At 35.2% G+C, this 27,854-nt stretch overlaps 2 protein-coding genes across 3 annotated transcripts in view; one reads left to right on the top strand and one right to left on the bottom strand.

Moving 5' to 3' along the window:
* Nucleotides 1–25,723, bottom strand: part of LOC134538748 (kinesin-like protein KIF11-B) — a 194,636-nt gene extending 168,913 nt beyond the window's left edge. Inside the window, exons 1-4 of the mRNA XM_063380224.1 lie at nt 25,426–25,723; nt 17,714–17,861; nt 11,734–11,886; nt 11,040–11,197 (exon numbers count right to left, since the gene is read on the bottom strand). Coding sequence (XP_063236294.1) covers nt 11,040–11,197; nt 11,734–11,886; nt 17,714–17,861; nt 25,426–25,481 — 515 coding nt within the window. The 5' untranslated portion in view covers nt 25,482–25,723. The remainder of the gene's footprint in view (nt 1–11,039; nt 11,198–11,733; nt 11,887–17,713; nt 17,862–25,425) is intronic.
* Nucleotides 1–27,854, top strand: part of LOC134538750 (uncharacterized) — a 127,974-nt gene that overhangs the window by 75,469 nt on the left and 24,651 nt on the right. Inside the window, exon 1 of one of the 2 annotated variants that reach the window (XM_063380226.1) lies at nt 25,989–26,239. The exons of the other annotated variant lie outside the window; for it this stretch is intronic. Coding sequence (XP_063236296.1) covers nt 26,126–26,239 — 114 coding nt within the window. The 5' untranslated portion in view covers nt 25,989–26,125. Of the gene's footprint in view, nt 1–25,988; nt 26,240–27,854 lie in introns of those variants that run through there. 2 annotated transcript variants of the gene reach the window in all.

A 27,854-nucleotide genomic window follows, 5' to 3' on the forward strand; every position in this document is an offset into this window, starting at 1 on the left:
GACACAAGGAAACAAACCAAGGGACCAAGTCGTATGTAATTTAGTTAAAACACCAGAATGGAGACCAAACACCAAACTTACGTTTGAAAATTCAACGCATCCGAACGGACAAGGAGGAAGTAATGTAATGAGTTTTAACAACCGTGAGTTTAATTCAAACGCGATATGGCATTCGCCAGAGGCTAACCAAAATGCGCAACAGTTAAACTAAGTAGGGTTAGAGAGGATAGACTCCGAACGTCTAACCCAAAACCAGAGAATGGAGTCGAAAATAACTATAGCGGAAAAACGTTGAATATGTCTATGAGAAGCAATACGAAACAATTACACACTATAATTTTAAATAACAATGAGAGGGAATTTTTAAGCGACGAAACAAATGAAGAAACCGCGATTAACGACAAAGAAGCTTTATGTCCTGAAATCACTTTAATGATAAACGGAGTAAAAGTACCAGTATTGTTAGACAGTGGGGCTGAAATTTCTTGTATCAGTTCTGACTGCGTCGAGATGATTGAAAGTTCAGGAGTAAAATTACCTATTCTGCCTGTACCGAACTTGAAGATCATAGGTGTGACTAAATTTAGCCCAATCATCAACAAACAGACATTATTAGAAGTAAATGGACTTGGAACAACTAAGTTAGTACCAGTACTAATTGTGAAAGGATTGGCGAAACCCATTATTCTAGGTACTGATTTTCTAACTAAATTCAAAGTTATATTAGATTTTGGAGGATGGCTCGTGACTACTAATGACGACGGATCGTCATCAACCACTGCGGAAAATTGGCAATTTACTGATCATTGTTTAGGCACATTAAAGAAGGAAAGAATTGAAGCACAAATATGTTGTATTACCACTAAGGAGTTAATAGCTTCAGAAGCAGATTTGAAGAATGCTACGTTAGGTATTGCATTAGATGACGAAAAATTAAAAAGACGTTTATTTGAAGTATTATTATTACATAGGGAAACTTTTTCCGACAAACCTGGATTAAATAAATTATATCAAGCTAAAATTGAAATTAAGGAGGGAGAGCCTTTTCACAAGAAATCATATCCCATTCCGGCCAAATACTTAGACGAAGCTGAGAAGTACTTACAGTTAATGTTAGATTGGAAAGTCATAAAAAGAGCAGCTAGCCCTTACGCAAACCCAATCATTTGCGTTAGAAAGAAGGACGGAACTGTTAGATTATGTTTAGATGCTAGAGAAGTCAATAAAATTACATTGCGAGATCGAGAGAGTCCACACGCTACGAGTGATATACTACGATTATATCAAGGCGTAAAATTTCTTACTACCTTAGATTTATCTGCGGGTTACTGGCAAATTCCACTTCAAGAAAATTCTCAAAAGTATACTTCTTTTCTATTCAAGAACTACCAATATGTTTTTCAAGTGATGCCATTCGGACTTTGTAATGCTGTTGCAGAATTCACACTATGTTTAGATGAAACATTAGGCCCAGCATATAAAAGTTTCGCAAGAGCCTACGTAGACGATATACTGATTACATCTACCAGTTTTGAAGAACACCTGGAACACATCCACCTAGTTTTGTCTCGCTTGGAGGAAGCAGGCATGACTGTTAAACTTTCTAAGTCCGTGTTTTGTAGACAGGAGTTACCATTCTTAGGTCATATACTTACTCCAGTTGGTATTAAAACATCGTCAGATAAGCTACACGCCATAACAAATTTTCCTGTTCCGAAAAATGTAAATCAACTAAGAACGTTCCTAGGAGTTATCGGATTCTATCGAAACTATGATAACCGAATCGCACAGGTGGCGTTACCACTATTTAGCTTGTTGAAGAAGGATAGAGCTTGGAAATGGGAAACAACTGAACAGACAGCATTCGAAGATTTGAAATCCATTTTTCTTAAAGAAAAGGTTATCTACCATCCGGTACAAGGAAGAGAATTTTTATTATATACAGACGCTTCTGATTATGCTTTGGGTACTAAATTAGCACAATTGGACGAAACCGGAGTAGAAAAGACGGTAGCTATGGCCAGTAGAACGTTAAACAGCGCTGAAAGAAACTACACTGTCACCGAAAAGGAGACTTTAGCCATCATTTGGTCTTTACAAAAATTTCGAGATTTACTCTTAGGCGAACGAATTAAATTATTAACCGATCACCAAGCACTGACATGTTTGAAAACTGGAAAAATGTTTGGCAGTCGATTAACTCGATGGAGTTTACTCATGCAAGAATTCGACATAAACATCCAACATATTAAGGGTAAGGAAAATTTGGTTGCTGATTACCTTAGCAGAATACCAGATTTCTCTTCCGATGTACCGTCACACGAGAATCGCACAAAGGAATACAGTAAACTCCCGGTATACCGCGCCCCGATAGATCGCGGAATCGGGTATATCGCGGGTCAAACCATGTCCCCCAATCATAAATGAATAATAATAATAATAACACAGTAGAACCTCGTTAATTCGTGATGGTCGGGACCGAGATAATCACGGATTACAGAATTTCACGGACTAGCGATTAAAAGCCCGGAAGGTCTTGTCAAGCTTCTCAGACACCGGCGTGCAGCTGGGTAGGCCAAGGTCATGTGACGTAACATCTACCGAGGCTTACTGCGCCTTGGCAGCAGATGGTAAGGGCCGTCTTCGAATTAGTCTCGGTTTAAAAAAATACGGCACTGCCTAGCCATTAGTTCACGGTCATTTACAACAGCCGAAGAGAGAAAGATAAGATCGTGCTGAACTTGCACACATAAATTTTGCTTAGCCCCACCCCCCTTAATCCAGCCGAATGCCAGCCAGACACGTCACTCGCCAGGCGCCTGCCGTGCGTTGGCGGGTGGAAACAAAGGGAGATGGGAAGCAGAAGTCAGGACATCCCCCTCAAGTTTAAAGAGTGACAAATGTGACAGCTGAAAGGGGGACGACACAAAGGGTCGGTACAAACAGCGTTGCAGAGTTTGGCGGCCCACGCGATGGCTTGCAGTGGTTGCCGGCCGCCGGCCCGCGTGACGTTAATTTCAAGCGCTGACAATTTTTACTTCTCTTTTTTTTTTCTGCACTTTTTAATCGTCCCGGATTATCCGATTCCCGAATTAGCGCGTCACGGATTAACGAGGTTCTACAGTAATAACAATGGAATAAATGGTTGACAGCCGATTAGGATAATTTTGCGTTGTAACTCACAAACTAAGCATCGGGCAGAAAAAAGCCTAGGCGTAGAAAATGTCCGCAGTGAAATTCTAAACAAGATATCTCCGTACATTATTCCTCTATCTTGTACTGTTTTCAAATTATGGTCCAATCCAGCCCAGTGATATTTTCTGAAACACTAGTTCTTAACATTTTTTTTAACCCACAAATAAAGCATCGGACAGGGGACCCGATAAAGCCCACCGTCCAGCGACATTATCCAGCGTGACTCGGCTGGGGATTGATTTTGGATAGGTTTGGTTGACGGCAAGCGCTGGGAGGGGAGAGGCGAGCCGAGAATATGCGACCAAGACACCCGGGTAGACGGAGTGGAATATAAGCGCCAGTGATGAGAGGGGCGATTAAGCCGAAAGGGGGGAAGTCTGGTGACCTTGAGTAGTTCACTCATTTCCGTCGGCACACTTCTCGTGTTCACGTGTGTTGACATATAAATGTTTTGTTATAACTTGAACCTACAGACGTAATATTATTCGTTGTATTATACACGTTCATCTTTTTACTTTGGTATAATGTTTTAACATTAAATAGTAAAGTAAATCAGCTAGCGTATTTTTAATCTTTGCCGAGGAATTCCCAGTGGTCCAATACTTACGTGAACCATACTGTACCACTTTTACCGTGAGGTAGTAAACAAGCCCCGGATATGTTTATGTGTAGCGGCCTCCCGACCTTTAACCAGAGGCTGGGGAATATAACACTTGCCGATCCGAGCCACACACACTCAGCAACTCGACACAGCGTTTGGTGAAATAAGTAAAGACAATGTTTAACAGACTTTTTAATACGGCGCCACTGATTGCGCTAAAATTATTTTGGCGCAATTTTTGTATCCCACATGTGACAATTTATAATTTAATGTAAGCATGGATAACAAAGTTTAACCACTTTACACGATAGACGATTCTTTATTTTATATTGTACGAATGCTAGAATCGTTTTTCACGTATCTGCTGCATACTTCTGCAAAAGACACGCTATCTGTAAGTACGTAAATCTAGAATTTTTATTTTGTCAATCAAACTCGGTACTTTGCGATTCATATTCGGTTTGAAGTATTACTATGGCCTTTCTATTTAGAAGACTTTGACCACAGAATCGTGTGTAACCGCACACACTGCACTTACTTTGTTACGGACACTCAGACGAAGCAGATACTGTGGCTGACACCACGAGACTGGCAGCAGCTTGTGTGCCGCACGTGTGTATGGCGGCGTGTGGCGCGCTCGTAGGCCGTGCGACAAACTGTGCGCGGCATGCGGAAAAATAAAAAATAAAATTCAACATTTCACATTTATCTTTAAAATTTATTGTTTTTATTTTTTCACCCGCGTTTAGTGAAAACTGCGGATGCAAAGTCCGCACAAAGGCGGGCCGTCTATACTGTGCGTGCTTGCCGACCTATTAGAACACAGGCGGTGTTTTATGCCTTTTGACCTTGGTCACATCGAAACATCGCGGTTATGCAACAACGCGGGTAAAAGTTATGTCCCCCGACAACCGCGTTAAATAGGGAGTGTACTGTATATAGTAGCGAATATGCTAGCGGATAAATTTAAACAAAATAAATTGCTCACAAACATTGTCAGAAATTTAGCAACATTACAAGTTGAAGATGATTTTTGTAAACGATTAACAAGTAAGCTACGAGATACTGAAATAACGCACAAAATACATTTGAAATATTGTATTTCGGAGGACGGTATTCTATTTTATAAAAATCACAACAAAAAGAAATTTGAAGACGAATGGAAACCCGTTATGCCTAAGCAAGTCATATTACAATTAATTCGAGAAACTCATGAAATTTGGGGACACATCGGATCAAAGAAATTAACCGAGTCACTGAGTAGACAAATATTTTGGCCAAACTTGCAGAAAACTGTCGCCAAGGTCACATCTTCCTGTGATCTATGTCAGAGAACCAAGTGTTCACAAAAGACAATGGTAGGCAAATTACAATCTATCATTCCCGAAGCACCATTGAAATTAGTGTCCGTAGATTTGTTTCGACCACTACCGAGCTCGGCAGCCAAAGTAACATACATTTTTGTCATGATGGATATATTTTCAAAATATACGAAGTTATACCCAATCGTTCACGCCACCGGTAAAATTGTATATTCAAAAGTCAAACAATTCATTTAATGAAATCGGACAACCGAGAGCCGTTTTGTCAGATCGAGGAACACAATTTACAGGAAAAATTTGGCAGGAAGGATTGAGGAAATTAAATATTATCCCTACCACATCTTCTATAAGACATCCTCAAGGAAACCCAGTAGAGCGCGTAATGAGAACATTAGGAAACATGCTGAGGTCGTTTTACCATGAATCACATATTGGTTGGAGGAATAAAATTCCTTTCATTGAATGCGTGATCAACCATACAGTGCATAGTTCATCAGGTTTAACACCACATGAAATACTTACTGGACAGAGATCTACTCTAATTCCTGAAGTAATATTGTCTAAACCTACTGCAGTACTACCTAGTAACGAGGGAAAAGATCTGGAAGGAATATTGAAAGAAATTCAAGACATGGTAAAATCTCGTTTAATAGCTGCCGCCGACGCGCGCAGAAGAAGACTGAAACCTGCAAATAAAGTTAATTTATCTTGTGGCGATTTAGTACTAAAAACAGACTTGCCAACTTTTGAAACCCTCAATTAGTACAATACATAAAAAAATAATATAACACGCGTAAACTGCTCGCGGCAATTGAAAAATTAATAAACTTTCATATCACATTTTTTTTCTAATAATCGAAATTATGTAAACGTTTTAACAAACATTAACATTGCAGACCAACAATCATTCTCATTATTTACCATTATGGAAACATTTTTGCTTAGTATCACATCAAAGAAAAAAACTTCGTTCCTTGTGGTACCCTACAAATCAACAGAGTGTACCTTTGTTACAATATACACTGATATCAGTTGACTTCCAGTAGAATCTCCCTGGAGTACTGGTAATGAAAGCAACCTTGACACTATCATTTTCAAACTTGCATTACAAAATGTTACTACTAGTGGATATAATTTGGATTCAGAGTCATTGCTGCCGTCGGTCGCGACTGAAAATGCCAGTTTGTAAATTACAAACAATTTTATAGTTGCATATGTTGCCATTTCTTTCACGATAGCCGTTGACTTTGTTCTTGCGCAACCAAATTTTTTTGCTACTTCAGAATTTGAAAATATTTTTCTGAATAACGGGCCGGCGTGATCCGAAACATTTAAAGGAATATTAAGTTCAACCAAAAAGTTTGTAAACATGCATTCTGCACGTATTTAGCATTTTCTGTGCTGTTATTTTTAGCGAACTAATCACTAACCTTTAAACTGACTGCGACACTTTTAACATTTGCGAGATGTTTTGAACAGTTCACGTGGAGATTGATGTCATATCTTCCGCTGTGCCCAATGTTGATGTCGCATCTACACACTGAAAAAACTGTGAACTGTGTTCCCTTGCTTGATTTAAGAATACACGGAAAATCCCGCGTTTATGTATCACGAAATGCCTGAGAATAATGTGTATCACGTTTCGGGAGCATTTTCTTCTTCACTTGATTCCACTTCCGTTAATTGTGCACATAACACGTTTTTATTAAAAACATGCAATAAATTTGTTTCCTAACCTGTAATAAACAAAATCAAAATTGGATCAACTTTAACTGAAGAATCACAACATACGCTTGTGCACGACACCATCTTGCCAAACTAAAAATGCTATTTAAACTGGTTCGTGACTGGTTGTAAGCGCATCAATGTAACTCAGGCGGCCAATAAGGAAATATATACAATCTAACAAAAAATTACGTGGTTCGATGGCCTTCGACCAATAATATAACACAATTACCGCACTCGTTTCCACAGCAACAACACATGGCAACAGCTTTCACAAACCATACAATAAAACATTTAAGGCAGACGAAAAATACGTGTTTTAATAAACGTCTCGTACTTAAAATTCGTAAAAAATGCAGACATCCTCGTACAATCGTAATACGGACGTGATTTTCGTACATTTTACGATAAAATCGTAAAGGTTGGCAAGTCTGTAAAAAGAACTAATTACAGTAGTCAATTTTGGGAATTAGTTACAAAGAAACTTTTCTTATTATATGAAGGTCCTTATCGTATAACTAAGGTTATAAGAGAAAATTGTTATGAATTATCAGATACTGACACAGGGAAAATCATAGGTCATTACAATATAAACCAATCAAGAATTTATAAAGACCCTAATATGATAGAGAATTAAATTTTCAACCTTATTGAAAAAAAAACATACCATTAATTAAAGTTTGGAGGGGCAAAGTAATCGCTTATTTGAAAGTTTGCCTTATTTACACACACACTAATGATATGAATGCATCATATTTGTATAACGTGAAAGGTTAATGAAGTTACTAAGTACGAAAACAAAACAAAATTATGATACAATTGTTTAACTATGTTTAAAATAGAAAACATGTACTTATTAAATGGAGAATTGTTTTGTTGTTTTATTATTTGAGTGTGAATTGTATGTAACTCTTGTAAATATGTAACGATGATATGTGTTCATGTGTAATTTTGTCCATAGTGTATTATTGTTATTGGAAGAATACCTCCAGTGTATAGTGTCACCATACACAATGTAGACATTCTTCGGAGGGGCATTCTATAAAGGTTGAACTTGTTAATTTCACATAACAAGATGGATGAACAAAATTAATGTAGCATATTTATAATTTCACTTCACTACACATTTTATTTCTCTATGAACCATAAAATCAGTAATTTGTATTTATATCTTTGAATGTAATACTTCCTTGCTCAAGTAATGATATTTGTTTAACGAATAAGAATAGTTTTTTTTCACAGTTTATATGTAATATTATATGACAAATATTTGTAAAACAATCTGGTATTGGTGGAAAAGATTTAACAAAAATTATTGCTAGCTAATAAAAGTTTTGTTTGGAAGGAATCGAGAAAACGAAAGGGAATTGATATAGGAACTTCGGATAGGAAAGACATGATATTTTTATGACTGCAGAAATTGAACTTATAACTGGTGAAATATTTTGAAGAATTATAAGAAATGATAGTAAATAGTAATAATATTAATGATTTGAAGAGAGTTAGGGAAATAAAGAAGAATTATTATTTATAAGAAGATTTGAGTACTACAAGTCGATACCAGGAAGAAGACTACGAGTATAAACTACGAAGACTGAAATCAGATTAAGGCGTTTCCAGGACGAAGAAAGAAGTATTTCTAATTTTCAACTGTACGAGAACATACGTAAACGACGCGAGGCGTTCCCAGGACGAAGACGATCAACGATAGGCGTTCCCAGGACGAAGACGATCAACGATAGGCGTTCCCAGGACGAAGACGATCAACGATAGGCGTTCCCAGGACGAAGATGGTCATCTAGAGGCGTTTCCAGGACGAAGTTTGAAACAACGAAAGGCGTTCCCAGGACGAAGACTACTCGTTAATACTAGGCGTTCCCAGGACGAAGGTACAAGACAGCGAATGGGCGTGCCAAGGATGAAGACGCAGAAGATTCATTGCTGAGGTCCTGGCTGAAAGAAGGCAAACCTAGTAACGCATAGTTCGTTACCTCGGAACTATAATAACAGGTCGGTTATATAATGATGAATGAATGTCACCACATTTACTAGCTTGCAAAACTGACAATCGGGAATAATTAATATCACTTGAAATCCCTTACTAAATATTTTCACACTACCAGGTTGCTAAAGTTAGAGACAACTTGAGTTAAAATTCACAAAATCGTTGTATACCAGCTAATCCACCGTTTTACGAATTTTTCCACGACATACCCAACTCTACCCCTGAATAGTCCGGACAATAATAAAATATATTTTAATTAATGGTGTGTATTACAAATTAATTAAAATAGAAGTAATTGTAATGATTATTCATTATTACAACTTCGTAGAAGTTGTGGCGCCCACAAATTAAACTAAATGATCCGTTCTTTTGTTCTTATCATATAAATACACCAGAACGAGTCTAAGTACTTTCGAGTCTTATCAAATTAAATATATTTATTATAAATAATAAAGAATTTGATAGCTAAGGCCCGTTTAGTACATATGTATTGAAGTACTATGTACGTAATCCTATTTTTTTTCTCTTTTCTGTTAGACAATGAAATAGATAAATTATAAGTTTCTTATGTACATATAAATAAACGTACAACATTACTTGAAAAAACTTGTTTTTCTTTATTTTTCCTAGTTCCTAAATGTTATAAAATTTTTTTTTGTCCAAGCTAGTTCGGATTAGGCGGAGTTTCGGGTTCGGATTAGCGGGACTCTACTGTATTGCTTTATCTGGCCTTAAAAACAATTTAATTTTTTAAGACCTGAATTTAGAGAGCTTATTTGTAGGCCATTATGATAATTTCATTATTAGCTTTCATTTAATGTGAATTTACAATATTTTAGATTTAATAAAAAAAAATATACATTCACATAAGTATGTATTATTAATATTTAACATTTTTCATTATTGTATCTAACAATACTCCAGAACCACAATTTTATAGAATCAGTGTTAGAAATGACAAATGAGATAGACCTATTATCGGAATATCGGGTATTGGGTATCGGATCGGTAAATTTGGAAATATCGGAATCGGTATCGGGTTTTTGGATATCGGGCCATCACTAATTAGATGTGTCTTCCTTGTTTTGGAACCTGACATTCAGATATCACATGTTTTTCGGCACAATCACAAAAACAGGTAGATATTGTAAATCCTACAATATACTAAAACATAAAATTCCATTTTGCACAACACGTCCAACATATAATCGAGGTTAACTATAAAAATTAAATATTTTTAAGAGTTAACAAGCACATTAACATAACAAAAAAAAATATAGGGTGCATTCCTTTAGCTAACACAGACAAAAACTTGTAGGTACCAGTCTTTTTATTCAGACTTGCAGGCAGTTATAAGCAATGGAACACACCCTGCACCATATTTTCTTTGTAAGTTGGTTACCTTGCAACAAAATATTGTTTACACCCCTCCCCCATTTAAGTATATAAAAATATGCGCATACTGAAATTAATTTTACTAATATTTTAAATAAAGGCTATCAAGACAAATGGTAACACAAAGTAAGACATTATTTTACGCTGTTTTATGGACAGTAAAGTATATTTACCATATTGTGCTTTTGTTTCAAGTCTATTGAATTTTTCTTGGGACAGATTTCATGCCGACCCCTGTTAATGTGAGCTGATTTTGTGAATAAAAAACTCTTGGCCTCTATTTCTGTTTATTCTCTAGTTTATTTAAATAAATGGTTAAAATGTTATTTCTAACTAGAAAATTACTATGGCATTCAATGGTGATAGTTTATAATATCTGTGACTTTTTGACAAAACTTAATAGATTAAAAACATTACATAAAATCAGTTTGCCTAAAAAAATCTTTTCACACTAACAGTGCCCAGAGAAAAACTAAATTAAAATTCCCTGACTTATCCTGATCTTTTATAATTCACACTATGCAAGCATTACAGATAGATTTATTGTGCCAAAAAAATTTTGTCATTAAACAATGCAACAAAGACATTAAACAAAAAAAATTATGCATGCAAGAATTAATGGGTTTGCAATATAGGATAAGTGTCTTACCAATTCATTATCTTTATCATTAATATTCCCCAACATGACATATTATCATTTTACTCATTTTTACATAAATTAAAAATTACCTGACAATTACAGATTTTTTTTTTTTTTTTTTTTCCTGATGCTGAACTAAATAAAAACAATGCTTACTTTAGTTTTGGTACATCATCATTTTTGGACAGCAGGTCTATCAACTCTTCGTTGTACAGTTCTAGATACGACACACGAACGACGTAATTTTCTTGAACATTTGCCAGCTTGTCAAACAAGTGACTAAGAGCTCTGGGAATGAGGCCGCTAAGAGGATCCTGTTAACAAACATGACAAAACCAAAAATTATACAAATTTCATAACTTTAGTCTACCATAAGCAAGAGATTGACCAAATGTATGTACTGAAAGCACAAAGAAATCTTAAACAGATAGTAAATTTAATTTAAAATCATGATGCATAACTCTCTTCAGCTTAAACACAAATAATTTAAAATAGATGAGTTCAAAGAAAAGAATAAATATTGTGCAAAAGAGTCTACAAGGAGAAAGGAAAAGGGAGAGAAGATGTGAAATTAATCATTAGAAAACAATCTATTTACGTATATTGTTACTGCCATTGTGTAGTTAAAGAAAGCTTAATATTAATTTTGTTAAAAAAGCCCTGGAAGCTGCTTTAAGTGGGCGAAAGACACAACAGTATACTCAAAGGTACACAATGGTGTCTGTAGCTTGCCAGCAGATGTAGATACACAGCCTGCATGCACAGAATGCCAACCATGGCGCTGCTGCGGCCGAATTTCAAAACAGTAATTACTTAAAAAAAAAAAGTCTCATATGTATTCTGTACTCACGACATCCCACGAAATTGTCGGATCACTGCTTCGCTCTCCAACCATGGTGAAGGTTTTCCCCGAGCCTGTCTGACCATAAGCAAAAACAGTGCAGTTGTAGCCAGACAGGACTTCGTCCATCATTGGATTCAATATGGAATGGTAGACATCAATCTGTAAACAAATTTTTTAATTACTCCAACTTCCAGGCATACCTATCAGTAATAACATTTATGGATAAAATATAACGCATGTGAATAAAATGTGATGAAGGTTACATCAAATGCTGGACAACAAAATAATTAACATTAACAGTTAGAGGTAATCTATATATTAAATACAGTAGAACCTCACATATCCGACCATGACGGACCGGGCCATGGTCGGAACGGCCAAAAGGTCGGATATCCGTAGGAGCAAAAAAAAAACGCCTTTCCCAGCTATACAGTATGTACAGTAATACAACGTTATTTGTAAAAATGTTGCTGTATACATTTCAAACATTTACTTTTGTTAAATTATATTTGAGACGATAAATACAATGTAAACATACCTTATTTAAAGAATTCAGTAATGTATTTTTGTTTCAGTTTTGCCAAATCTTGATTTTGCAGAAGTGTCCCTCCACTTTTTCTACCCACAATACATTACGTTACGTTTAAAAAAAAACACAGAACAGTACAAGATTATAGTAGGAGCACATTCTGCACCAACAATCACGGCTGAACTGAACAGTTTGCGACACGAAGACATATTGTAGATGCGTCACTTTTTCAAGTCTGAACAGGCTCGCCAACCACGGAGACTAGGTCGGATATCCGGAGGAGTCGGTTGTGGGAAGGTCGGATATGAGGGGTTCTACTGTAGTTCAAAAATCACACGATTTAAAAACTAGTGTTAAAAAATAATTATAAGGAATTAGTGATGAGAAATATAGATAAAAACTGACACCAATTCATTTATATAGATACATTTTGTTAACAAAAACCAATAACATTTTCTTCAATTTTTATAGACACTAATGAATTGTCAAAAAGATTTCACTGAATGTAATATGATCCAAATTTATATTTCAAAATAATTTGATATTAGATTAAAAAATGATGATAATAAAAAATATTCAAACAAGCCTAGTGTCATTAAGTTTCTCTGTTTCAATAATAAATTAAAATTAAACTTTATAAAAATAAAAGTAATGTAATTTTGTAACAAATCATCTATAATAAAACAATTCAGATATACAAAAATCTACTATAGAGGAAAGTATCTCAAACAATTGAAGCATATAACTTTTTTTTTTTTAGAATCTCAACATAAGGCATGACAACTCTAGGGGAAAAACAGATGCTTGCAAGCCAGCGAATGCGAATCAATAAACTACGCCTAACAAGCTGGAGAAATTAGAATGAATGATGCTCGGGAAAATTTCGACCGAAGATAACTAGATGGAAACTTTGGAGCAATAAATAATTCCATCACAATACAGAGAGAATTTCTGAGGAAAAGAGAGGGCTTAAATTTCTCAGACAAATGTACAAATGAACAAAAACACTTAAATACTCAAGACTCATCCTATGATAAAATAAGGGAACGCACACCAATCTGTGTTAAAATATCCCTGACCAATATTTCAGATTTTCCTTTTTAAAAAATAATTTTCATATTTTGCAATTTTCTAAACTAAATAAAGAAAAACCAGTCTAGTGCCTTCTACAGGCCATTTCATGGAGTTTAAGACTATTAAACTTAAAACACCCGAAAATAAAAAAGCTTTCAGTCAGGGTGAAGGTGGACTGGAGCACATCTTCCCCTGAAATTGCTATAACGAGAATTTCCTTGACTTTACCAGGATTCCAAGTAAATTCCCAGACATTCCAGAATGTGGACACCCTGCAACGGGAGGTAACTACGTACAGATGGAAGTTCTCAAAGTTACATCTCGTAGATATTGGGAAGGAATCGGCCTTGGTAGCCTAGTGTACGGAATCGCTTCAGCATTTGTCTTGAGTGATTTCGGGAACCTTGGAAGAGCAAGATCATGATGACCACAAGGGGAGTCCAATCCAGGTCCTACATAATGAGAATCCAATGCGTTACTACAGCGCCTCCTAGCTGGACGAGAGGCAAACAACCTGAACATCCAACCAAATGCTTATTTAAGGCGATTGGTGCACGGTAAAAAACGGTCACAGGCCCGAAAACAATGAATTTTGTATCATATGACCACTAAAGAGTCTAGATGCCTATGTGGGTGACAAGTTACTATGTAGGGAGGTCAGGAGCTTAGTTCCAGCTCGTCAATGGCGAGATGGCCTTCAGACGGGAAGGTACATGGGCACGACTTCGCAAATGTCAATGTTTAACGTAGAGTTAAAAAATGGGTTTACGGTTCGAAAAATTCACTAACTCATAAATTAAATCAATTGTCCGATAAAACATAAGACCTATAGACTCAAGACCACTAAGATAGTTGTGCATTGTATGTTCATATGATCGTGCCATTAATAATACTGAGAGGCTAATTAATTTAGTAAATATAATATTTAATAGCGGCTGGTTTTAGTTTATCCCAGCAACATCAACAAAGTCATAATATCAATCGGCAATGTTAAAAAGTTGCAGGGCATCAGTACAGCGTTAGCGATAGAGTAATAACAAAATGGCCATACCTGGACTAATGATATCTTCTGACGTTAATAACTTTATTAACGGGTATTCCCGTTCGCAACTTAACATACAATCAGCAGTCTGATGATAACCTTTTTATACATTCTATTATTACCGCACACGTAACATAACTTATGGTAGGCCCGCGTCAGGAACGTCCTGACGCGGAGCTGCACGCACCAAAACGGCCAAAACCAAGCTTCTTTTTAGTAGCGTAACTTTTACAACAATAGGCTTGAGGCACTTTTTGAAAGTTCCGCCGAAACCTCGGGCAATTTCTGGCCGTGAAAAACGTAATTCCAAAAGCCGCAATTACTTAATAATTACATAGAGAAAAGCTCAAACGTCTGTAACAATGTCAGAAATATAGTTCAAAACCCAAAATAAATTAAAAATATAAATTTAAATAACGTAAAACAGAATAATAAAACTGTAAACACTTGAAGTATTAGGGTTTCAGTGTTCTGTGCAATGTAATATTACAAAAACATTTGTAATTAGTGTGCCCAACATTCTGGCATCGCTAGCTAACATTTCCAATTTTTTTTTTATTTCATATAACTAGAATAGCCTAGTGTTGATTTGATGTTCTAAATAAATTTTAATAAATATAAAATCTATTTTTTTGGTTAAATTTAGATCTGTCATTCTAGTGTGCATATAGCATACCCTAACTAACCGGAATACACAACTGATGTTCTATGCTGTTAAAACATATTAATCTGGAGGGTAAAAATTTATTCATATGTGTAAACAACCACCACAAAGAATAATCACTGTGTCAATATTCAACTTCAAGTCAAAACATAACCGCTAAAAAGAATTTCGCTGTACGAATTTTTCTGTACAGAGACAATTTCCTTGCTTGAGCGAAGATAGACTCCACTATGAAGCGCGACCTTGACAGACCCTTCGTTTCTTCGGCCTCCTCTCTTGTCCTCCCTCTACACCCCATTCTTCCACCTCCCCTCCCGCAGGCTGCGGCCAGCCGGCCGGAGCTCCGCCGGACTACCTGCATACCTGCCAACTTTGGCCAGTCCAAAAGCGGGAGGTTTTTTATTGACGGGGGGGGGGGGAATTTTGTTTATTTTGAATTTTTTTTTAAGAGTAAACCAGAATGATTAGCGCAAGCAATGGGCAAATTGTGTTCTAAAATAAAATACTTTAACAAACACTCTGCTTTTGTCACACTATCTTCTTTTCGACTTGTGTCACGAAAAACGTCTAATTTCTGATTTGATGCCATAGCATTGACGGCATGTTTCTTCGTATTTATATGCTTCACAATGTCGCCCTTTCCGGCATGCGAGACGAAAAAATCACGATACAAAGAACAAAATGCAGCATGTTTACCTTTCCTCGATTGCAAAATACACGGAAATTCGTCACTAAATGTCTTCTTGTACACAGCAAGATACTTCACTGTAGGCTTACTTAGCGCCATTTCTATTAAATCCATATTGCGGAGTAGGCCTACAACTAAACAACGCATACAAAATACTCATCACGCAACTGCTTCCACAAAATAATATTTTTATGAATACACCGTTGAATAAATTCGAAGACTGTACTATAATGCTACCTCTACACTTCGTCTGTGAGCACAGACGCGAACAAAGGCGAATTTGTTCGGGGGCGAACAAACAATTCACACATAGCCGGCTGACAAACCGAAGCGAATTTGCGCACGAATGTAAACAGTGGTATCATGAACTCATTATTAATCCACTCCGTCTTAATTTCAAACAAACACCACCGAAAATACAGTTTACAATATTGACAACACACGCCATCTTGGAAAACAAATGAAACCTTTTTCTGGTTGGCTAATAAACACCAATGACGAACGTGTACCAAAACAGCTCCCGTAATTATCGTAAATAACTACGTTTTTCTTAGATGTACGCTTAACCAAACGTTTTAGCCGACAATTGTGGGCATTTAGGTTATTAAAATAACTACACGTTATGGTACGAACCGTAGTTACTATACGATTGTACGGAATAATGGTACAAACATATTAATTCTATAAATTTATTGCATTAGAAACTTCAAGATAAACAGAACCAAAAATCGGGAGATTTGAATGACAAATCGGGAGGGCGGGAGAAAGGGTATAAAATCGGGAGTCTCCCGCCTAAAGCGGGAGGGTTGGCAGGTCTGTACCTGGTTCCGACAAGCGCCGCCTCTTAGCGCCACGTCGCGGGGGCATTCTTCCCGGCGGCGAGAGTTTTACACGCAGCATTAGAACTGTCACTCCAGAGGGCGTGTTTTGAGTCGGATTGTATCAAAAACAAAAGGATATGAAAATATATACATAACTCAATAGTGTTCTGCCAATTATATTTTCATTTTAATTTAAATTTATTCTTTAAATTGCTCCTGAAGTAGTCCAGCAGTGATCAATGGAAATTGTCAATATTAAACTGTAATTTTAACGATGAAATTTTCTTCTTCTTAGTTTTATAGGTACAGAAACCTATTCGTACACTCGTTTCTTGAACTATAATTAAGTTTAACATAATTATGTGTTTTCTAAATAATTCTGGCTTGGAATAAAAATAAATGCATTTAAAATGACATAACTCAGTAAAAAAAAAGATTATTAAAAATATCCAAGGTATATTATGTCTTAAAAAGAAGCATCAAAAATAAATATGTACAGTTAAATTAGTTTTGTCATAATATTTTCCATGCACCAATCGCCTTAACAAGACAGCATGTTTTATCCACCCCCCCTCCTTCCCCACTACACTTATTCATAACATTTCAGTAAGCCCATTAAGGCCAACCCAGGCACGCATGTGGTGTGCATAGCTTTAGAAAGTACCATGCGATTTGAAAACTACTTAAGATATCTGAGAGTGGTCTGCATATGAAAAGAATTTAAGAACAGTCACTCAGTAGTTCTTTTTCCGTATTCCATAAGTACCTGCATTTTAAGAAGAGTGAAAATGGCTAAAATGCATGTTTTCAGAATAATATTTAGGCATGAAACATCTGGTACAGTTTCTTGAAAGCACTTAAGGGACTTGCATTAAAGCTTTATCTTCATTTCTCCGCCATATATTGTTATGGTTACCACTTAAATATCATAGAATAAGAAGACTGTGTACCAGGCCACAGCCTTGCATCCACAGAAGATACTGTTCTGGAAGAACCAGTGAGCGTCGCACTTATCACGCCTCACTAACACATATATACACCCTTGGCTAGACGGGCCCCTTAAAAAAGACTCCTTGGAATCTCAACATTGAGTATCACTGGGTCACGAAGGCAGTAGTGTCAATGCAATTCCTCAATATTTAAACAAAGAATAAAAAAAAAGACATACCTGTTTTGAGTCTGGCCCAAACACTTGATCGAATTTGAAAACCTTTGGTTTGACAACATGACTTCGATCTCTAACCCTAACTTCTTTGCTGCCAGAGCAATCTACAATCGATTCATTTCTACCTCTTCGTTCTGAAACACTCAGTGGCCTGGAAGCAAACAGATGTAAACAAAACATTAAGAGTTACACTACAACCTGGTAAGAATTCACTTCAGAACAATTCATACTACAAATAAATTAATTCCCGGTCCATTTATTAGGAAATGTTCTCACCCAAAAATTACATGTCTAGTACAAATGTCAAATGCTGAAGTTTCTTACTCTCACACAAGACAGCAGGCAGTAAATTCAACAAAATACATTTCTAAAACATATATATATATTTCTTTATTTTTTTAAGTTATAACAATACGTGATACCACCTAATTAGTGATGAAATTTTTTTAGATTTTTTTTTTAGAAGTATTGCAGTGCAATATGTAAATGTATTTTGGGTACCTACAAAGTTTCAAATATGAAATGCTTGTTTATTTAATTTTATTTCCAAATTGACTTCAATAATAATAAATGTTTGGTAAATATGTAGTTGAGCGGTATTTGCGAAAAAAAATGTTTAGAGTCCGAAAATACCTTTATTAGATGCTCTTTAATTTCCTCTTTTCATTAAAAGCGGCGGAGGTAAGAAATTCCAAATACTTTAGGAGATATCGAATTTTTAAATTTCATCATATGTAGTTGAGCGGTATTTGCGAAAAAAAATGTTAAAAATCCGAAAATACCTTTAGTAGATGCTTTTCAACTTACTCTTTTCATTAAAAGCGGCGGAGATAAGAAATTCCAAATACTTTAGAAGATAATCGAATTTTTAAATTTCATCACAATTATACCAGTGCATTCACGTAGCATTCTGCATTGTTTCTTGTTTATGAGTATCTTTTTTTTTATTGGATAATGATGTCACGTGATTGATCGTGATAGGCCAGAATTCAAATGAACCAATACGTGATTATTTAGTTCATTTATTGTTTTAAAACGGTGTTTAATTACCGCCTCCACTTAGGCGAGTTTTTAACGTTTCTAATTTTAAAGTCTTATTTTTTATTGTTGCGCAAGTAATAAACTAATAAGTAACAAAAAAATTTTACGTGAGTTGTTACTGTTCATCCTTTGTCCCGGTTTGTTAGGTCAGGTCAGTTACAACTAAAGAACCATTGAAATAATTTCATATTATTTTTAATGTACGCTTAGTTTCAAAGTATTTATAATGTAACTGACCTGACCTAATCGACCATTTTTATTAATTAAGCATCCACAAACACACAGCAAAATAAAAAAATGGCGTCGGTAGAATGATAAACACAGGTCTTGTATGCAATATAAGAACGGCGATATCTCCTAAAGTATTTGGAATTTCTTATCTCCGCCGCTTTTAATGAAAAGGGGAAGTTGAAGAGCGCCTAATAAAGGTATTTTTGGATTTTTAACATTTTTTTTTCGCAAATACCGCTCAACTACATATTTACCAAATGTTTCATACAATGCACCAGCTCATTTTATGCAAAGGCTGTTAATGGCTGGGTTGGCAAAAACATTGGCTTTTGTGAAAATCCCAACCCATGTGGGGGTTTCCGGATATCATTTATTCAAAAACTCTGCATTTTGGTGTTTTTTTTTCTTGAAAATGATTTTTAAAACAAATAAAACCTGCTAATATTAAGCCTGTCAAAAAAATTATTCTGTTGAGTTGTCAACTTTCTCAGTTTTTTTACTAAATTAAAACAATATTCGTTATTTATTACACAGAGATTGAAATGTTTATAATTATGTAAACTTAATTAATAATAAACACTTTAAAATATGAAAACCAAAACATATTAGATTCTCCAACTCAATTGTTATTAAATGCACGCCACAGGGAAATCTAAGTTTTATAAACATTTCAGAAAACGAAACCATTTTTTCTCCAATAAATAGCCAAGACTTTTTTTCTTGTAGGTATGTAATTGTTTTTAGTTTATAGTTTGCTATACGACGAAATTCATAATTATAGTTTAAGCTCTCGAAATCTCAAAATTCTTTAATGTCATTGTGTTAATTATTTAATTTACATATCTTTCTTCGATACATCATATTTTAAATACTTAGGTAATAGTAGCCTAGTTTTATTTTTCACTGCTAGTATTTTTGAGCCGTATTAAATAAATTTATAACTTCTGTGAATATTCGTAATACTGTCTGAACCTATGTACGTACAACGATTCCGGGTTCAGGTAATTGTGAATTCGAACTGTACCTACCCGAAAATATCGGGTACTCGCACATCCCTAGATGGCTGTATCAAAGAATTCCCTGGAAAGACTGCAAAATTCAATGTGTTAGCTACTTCAGAGCACAAAACATATTCCTCACCCAAATTGTATAGACGTTAATAATTTAATTCAAAGGTAAATATGTAGAGCCGCGGTATATGCATAAAAAAATGCTAAAAATCCGAAAATACTTTTATTCTATGCTCTTTCACTTCCTCTTTTCAATAAACCCGGCGGAGATAAGAAATTCCAAATACTTTAGGAGATATCGAATTTTTATTTTCCATCACAATACCGACCATTGTTGCTTGTTTACGTTTATGATTTTTTTATTTTCGCGACGTAGGTAGAACGACTACATCATTTTCTACTAATGGCAAAGGAATTGTACCCGCCTCTAACGTAGGTGAGTTTTTAACGTTTCAAATTTTAATGTTTTATTAGTTGCGCAAGTAATAAGTAAAAAAAAATTACGTGAGTTCCTACCGTTCATCCTTTGCCCCGGTTTGTTAGGTCAGGTCAGCTACATTATAAATACTTTAAAACTAAACAACCATTAAAATTAATTTATATTATTATTTTTAATGTCTGCTTAGTTTGAAAGTATTTATAATGTAACTGACCTGACCTAATCGACCATTTTAATTAATTAGGCATTCACAAACGGTAAATCAAGATGCACAAAAAGTTCGCCATTCCCGATTAAACCCGAACAATTTACCTTCGGCCAACCTCAGGTTTATTTATTAATATTTATATTTCTCTGTTTATTTTAATGTAGCTATACTAACCTAACTAACCGTCCATAGTGTTTTAAAGTGTTTTAATGTAGCTAACATAACATAACTATAATAATAGTATTTTCAGATTTTAATAGATACTCCTAAACAAGCAACAATGTAGTCGTTCACCTACGTCGCGGAAAAAAAAAATCATACTCGTCTCGTAAACAAGAAACAATGGTGGCCGCCTGAATTCACAGGTATTGTGATGAAAATTTAAAAATTCAATATCTCCTAAAGTATTTGGAATTTCTTATCTCCGCCGGTTTTAATGAAAAGAGGAAGTGAAAGAGCATATAATAAAAGTAATTTCAGATTTTTAGAATTTTTTTTTCGCAAATACCGCTACTCTACATGTTCAAAATTAAAAAATTCCATATATCCTAAAGTATTTGGAATTTCTTATCTCCACCGGTTGATTTCAAAAGAGGAAGTGAAAGAGCATAGAATGAAAGTATTTTCGGATTTTTAGCATTTTTTTTCGCATATACCATTACCCTACATATTTACCAAAACAAAAATTTTGTAATACAATTACTTAATCTCATAAAACAACAAACATGAAATACAAGCAATACAAATTCCTTACAACTACAATAGTCATTATTTAAACAAATTTCATTATTACCACAACACCTACATTGACGAAAGTTATCAAAAAATTTGGTAAATCTGTAATGTACGGATTAGCGCCAAAAAAAATCATACAAATATGAAATAACTTTTATTATATGCTATCTTACGTCCTCTTTTCAGAACCGCCTGCGGAGATAAAAAATTCCAATTACTTTTGGAGATATCGAATTTTTTAATATTCATTTTTTGGCGATTTTTTAAAAAAAAATTTAAAAAATCCGAAAATACCTTTATTCTGTGCTCTTTAACTTCCTCTTTTCATTAAACCCGGCGGAGATAAGAAATTCCAAATACTTTAGGAGATATTGAATTTTTTAATTTTAATCACTATATCTGTACATTCACACGGCGTCGACCATTGCTTTTTGTTTACGAGTGTCAATTGTGTTTTATTGGATAAGGTTGTCACGTGATAGGCCAATATTCAAATGAACCAATAGGTGATGATTAATTTATTATTGTTCAAAACGATTTATAATTACAACGGTCATTTGCGCTATTTGTATTAGATGTTGTAGTCGTTCTTGGAATTCCTGTATCATTATCGTGTTACATTCTGTCTTTGAAATGGCCTGTGTTTCTGGGAATAGTCAGCTATGCGGCGGGTGTACCCTGCATGTATTCGATTTTGTGCATTTGTGTGATGATTGGAAATTTTTGTTTGAATTTTTAGTTGATCATGGAGTTTTGAGTAGTGAGGTAAAGTGCGACCAATGTGGGACGGTAATTGAGTTGGCCGAGGACAGCGAATATTTTCAATGTCACCGGACAACGGTAACTCGTGCCAGTAAAAGAATTAAAAGGGTAACATGTTCTTGCAAAAAATCTTTCAGAACCGTCACGTGATTTTCCAAAAGTAGACTTTCAATTGAAACGATTATGAAGATGACTTATTTTTTTTTAACGATTCATCACCCAAATACTGTTTTCATTGAGAAGAATTGTAATGTCAGTATGAAAACCGTCATAGATTGGACGTCCTTTTGCAGGGAAGTATTAATTAAGTGGAGTTTGGACTTAAATGTAGGGAAGTTGGGTGGGCCGGGGAAAGTTGTCGAAATTGATGAGGCAAAAATTGGTAAGCGTAAAAATAATAAGAGGCGAGTCATCCAGGGTCTGTGGGTTTTTGGCGGAATCGAGAGAAATGGTAATAACATTTTTCTCGTTCCTGTCAAAGATCGTACTAGCAGAACGCTCCTGCGCGTGATCAAGAAGTACATTTCACCTGGAACAACAATTATAAGCGACTGTTGGCGTGCTTATAATTGTCTTTCTCAGCATGATTATCTTCACCTGAAGGTTAATCATAATATGAACTTTGTTGATCCTAACACAGGGGCGAACACCCAAAGAATAGAGACACTTTGGCGGGAAGTGAGGCAGAATGTACCTCGATATGGTTGACGAGTTGACCACTACGTTGGGTACCTTGCGGAATTCATGTTCCGTCGGAGGTATCGCGACGTAGGTGAACGACTACATCATTTCTTACTAAGTGCGAAGGAAATGTACCCGCCTCCAACTTAGGTGAGTTTTTAACGTTTCAAATTTTGTTGTGTTATTTTTTATTATATTGTTGCGCGTAAAAAAAATTACATTCGTTCCTACTGTTAATCATTTGTTCCGGGTTTATTAGGTTAGGTCAGCTACATTATAAATGCTCTAAAACTAAACAACCATTGAAATAAATTTATATAATTTTCATGTCCGTTCAGTTTTTAATTATTTATAATGTAGCTGACCTGACCTTATCTACCTTTATACCGTTTTGCACACACGGCAAAATATAAAATGGCGACGCTCGAATGATTACATAGGGGTTGTATTGCAAAATAAGAACGGCGATATCTCCAAAAGTAATTGGAATTTTTAATCTCCGCAGGCGGTTCTGAAAAGAGGACTTAAAAGAGCATATAATGAAAGTTATTTCATATTTATACGATTTTTTTTGGCGCTAATCCGTACAATACAGATTTACCAAATTTTTTTTAAATACCCACTCTGGTAAACATAAACAATTAATGTTGGTGATTTGGTTAATACTTACATATTTTAATGTAAGCTGAAAACTTACAGTAAATATTTACAATCGCGGTAGATGCCAAAAAAAATGCTAAAAATCTGAAAATACTTTTATTCTGTGCCCTTTCACTTACTCTTTTCAAAACAACCGGCGGAGGTAAGAAATTCCAAATACTTTAGGAGATATCGAATTTTTTAATTTCATCATATGTAGAGTCGCGGTAGATGCAAAAAAACAATGCTAAAAATCTGAAAATACTTTTATTCTGTGCTCTTTCACTTCCTCTTTTCAAATCAACCGGCGGAGGTAAGAAATTCCAAATACTTTAGGAGATATCGAATTTTTAAATTTTCATCACAATACCTGTGAATTCAGGCGGCCACCATTGTTTCTTGTTTACGAGACGAGTATGATTTTTTTTTCCGCGACGTAGGTGAACGACTACATTGTTGCTTGTTTAGGAGTATCTATTAAAATCTGAAAATACTTTTATTATAGTTATATTATGTTAGGTTAGCTACATTAAAACACTTTAAAACACTATGGACGGTTAGTTAGGTTAGTATAGCTACATTAAAATAAACAGATAAATATAAATATTAATAAATAAAACCGAGGTTGGCCGAAGGTAAATGGTTCGGGTGTAATCAGGAATGGCAGAACTTTATGTGCGTCTTGATTTACCGTTCGTGAATGCCTAATTAATTAAAATGGTCTATTAGGTCAGGTCAGTTACATTATTAATACTTTCAAACTAATCAGACATTAAAAATATAAATTAATTTTAATGGTTGTTTAGTTTTAAAGTATTTATAATGTAGCTGACCTGACCTAACAAACCGGGACAAAGGATGAACGGTAGGAACTCACGTAATTTTTTTACTTATTACTTGCGCAACAAATAAAACATTAAAATTTGAAAAGTTAAAAACTCAGATACGTTAGAGGCGGGTACATTCCTTTGCCATTAGTAGAAAATGATGTAGTCGTTCTACCTACGTCGCGAAAATAAAAAATCATAAACGTAAACAAGCAACAATGGTCGGTTCACCCACGCGGAAAAAAATCATACTCGTCTCGTAAACAAGAAACAATGGTGGCCGCCTGAATTCACAGGTATTGTGATGAAAAACTAAAAATTTGATATCTCCTAAAGTATTTGGAATTTCTTATCTCCGCCGGTTTTAATGTAAAGAGGAAGTGAAAGAGCATATAATAAAAGTAATTTCAGATTTTTAGAATTATTTTTCGCAAATACCGCTACTCTACATGTTCAAAATTTAAAAATTCCATATCTCCTAAAGTATTTGGAATTTCTTATCTCCGCCGGTTGATTTGAAAAGAGGAAGTGAAAGAGCATAGAATAAAAGTATTTTCGGATTTTTAGCATTTTTTTTGGCATCTACCGCGATTGTAAATATTTACCAAACTTACTTTATTTTACAAACCAGTACGAATTAAGAAATCTTCCGTGCAGGGTTAATTCAGGAACATCTCTAGTATATGGAAAACATATTATTTAATGCGGATAAAGAATGAAAGAAGGCACTAGCGTAAAAACAGAGGTATTGTAATGTAAGATATAAAACTTTAGTTTTCCTATTATTTTTTTCCTTTCCGTTCTAAAAAGCCGCGACGTCAAAATAATTAATCAACACTAAATCTGGTATGCTTGAATGTACTCAAATGAGTGCTGGGAATCGAAACTAACGTACCCTCACTCCCTGCTAACTAGCGAGTTTCTCGGTCTCGGAATCATGCAGGAATTTGAAAAAATTTTCAGGTTGAATAAAGTAACGTCTCTCGTTCTCAAAAATACCATTTTTTACTTCTTCCCTTCCTTAAGATTTAAGGGTATTCCCTAAAACCCATAAATTAGAAAAATAACTTTTAAAAACAACAAAGAAAGAATTTCAGTGCGTGAATGAAGCATACACGAAATAGAAAATTGTGTAAACTTACCTAACACGGACATACACTCTAACTTGCTGACTATCCTTCACAGATTTTCCCTCCATTTTCAGCAATAAACGTCAACCTTACTTAATAACACAGTATTGACGGTTCACTGATTCATTTTCTAACGATTAAAACTAAACAAAGCCGCCTTTTACAACGATCAAACATTTGAAACAACTCACAGATAAATATATCACAGAAATTAGACACTTTAAGTTATGCTACAACTTAAAGAAGTGGTCGTATTAAGAAGAAAAAATGCGCAAACGATTTGGTAACGCTGACGCCATCTTGATTTCACAGATTTCTTTAGCATAATAATGGTCTTTAAATTTTCAAAATTTAGCTACATAAATTTTTTTATATAACAAAATGAATTTCTTGAATTTAATACTGACTGGCTAACTCTATGTGACAGGAAAAAAATTATTGTTTGATTATTTGTTTATAGTTTTTTTAGAATTTAATGCGTATGAGTTTATATATTGAACATTTTAGATAAATATAAATGTAGATTGCTTTGACAATTACAACCAATACAATTAGTTTATCCGGTAAAGTTGTTTATGTTTAGTATGAAAAAGTTGTGCTCATTACGCATTCAGAGCTTGTCTATAAAGTTTTACATTGTTAATTTATCAGTCAATTCAGTGATAAATAATTTTATTTTATCAATAATTCTTACTAGTTTCTCTTTGGACTGATGTGCAAAGCAATATTTGTAGTTGGTAATGTGTTGGATTTCAAATGTTCGCCTTGGCATTGGCAAATTTATTGGTTAGGTTCACATTTACAGTCAGTGATACATTATTTTCAGGTATTATTTTGTATTGTTTTTATTTTCTGTGTATTTATATACTACTCCATAGTATTGATACGGAGTTAGAAGTTTAATTGTAATATTATAATAGTACCAGGCATTCATGATGTCCCTAGGCCATTGGAATTTCTGTCTTGGGAGCAAAAATGTGGTGCATTTTTCGTGCGAAGTCGTGTAACTCAGCAACTGTCCAGATAAGCTTTCTCCCTCTCTATCTCCCTCTCTTTCTAATCTCTTCGCACAGTGCACTTAGTACAGCACTTTCACACCCTTGTTTTCAAACGACAAACGAATAGATTTTAACAATTAAACTCCAACTTTTTTTGCAGAAACTATGTACTGAGTTGTTTATAAAATATAGTGACGTCGTTCCAAGTGCTCCCTTCGCTCGCACAGGTCGTTATGTTCCCTCCGCTCGCACAGGTCGTTATGTTCCCTCGTCGCCTCACTAAGGTGGGGGGGGGGGGGTAGTTCGCGGCTTGAGGAGTCTTGCTGCGCTTGGGACGTTTTTGCGGGAAGCGGGCTCCGGGTGACGCGCAGCGATGCGGAATGCAGGCAGTCGAGCTTCAGACCTGGACCAGGCAAGTTGTGTGTCGCGCCTCGCAAGTGAACAGTTCCGCCGGGAACTGAGCAGCTCCGCCCTCACCGGACCACCACCTCTACCGATCCAGCTCCCTGCCAGCCACGTGGCGACGTCACGACCCCGAGGATCTCCGCTCTACCTGTGAACTGGCCCACAGGGTCTAAACTTAGGCTAGTTGGCGCCCTCAGCAACGGCAACATCGTAGCAGGGACCGGTAGGGCGACAATAGCTTAGACAAGCAGACGTGATAGTATTTGCAGAGGCTTTTGAAAATATGTAGGTAGATGGGAATTACAAATTAATTTTCGAACTAGGTTTTAATGTACACACAACAGTATCTTCAATAATGCGCATTTATAGAGATGGTGATTATAATGGTAAAAATTACTGTTGCCTTGTGTATATTTAATTTATGTCTACATAATTTTTTTTATTTTTGAAAAGAAAATCGTTATGCACTTTGTTGGACCAACGAGAATTAAGTTGTGATACAGCATGTTCAGTATTCGAATAGAGATAGCTATGAGTGCTAAAAATATTTCTTTCAGTCATTAAATTGATAAGTTGCATTTTTGAAAACTATTTACTTAGGTTTGATAAACTATCGGTATAAATCACCATCGCTATAAATCTAATTCCGTTGTTTATTTTTTATTTTTTTATTTTTTACATCTCTCTGTTGACCCCTATACATGTATGTAATACAATTGGGGTATAGAGAACGTCAATAATTGCACATATAAATTATAACAAAGATTGTTAAATTTGTATCATCATACTTACCAGAATGAAAATTGGAAGAACTGTGGGCTGGCAGCAACATGAATTAAGTTTTTTTTTTAGGTATAGTACTGCAGCAATTTTCGTAGCAGTTTATAAAACATAAATATTTTATAATTCTTAGCTATATTTGACATTGGCTAAACCATACACAGCCTTTGCTGTCTTTGCAAACAATGCATGTAAATAAATTTAAAAAAATTAAAAACCTATACATAAACCTCTTTCTATCTCCACCAAAGGTCTCTG

This window comes from Bacillus rossius, chromosome 14, assembly GCF_032445375.1.
Source record: "Bacillus rossius redtenbacheri isolate Brsri chromosome 14, Brsri_v3, whole genome shotgun sequence".
In the NCBI taxonomy this organism is placed as follows: Eukaryota; Metazoa; Arthropoda; class Insecta; order Phasmatodea; family Bacillidae; genus Bacillus; species Bacillus rossius.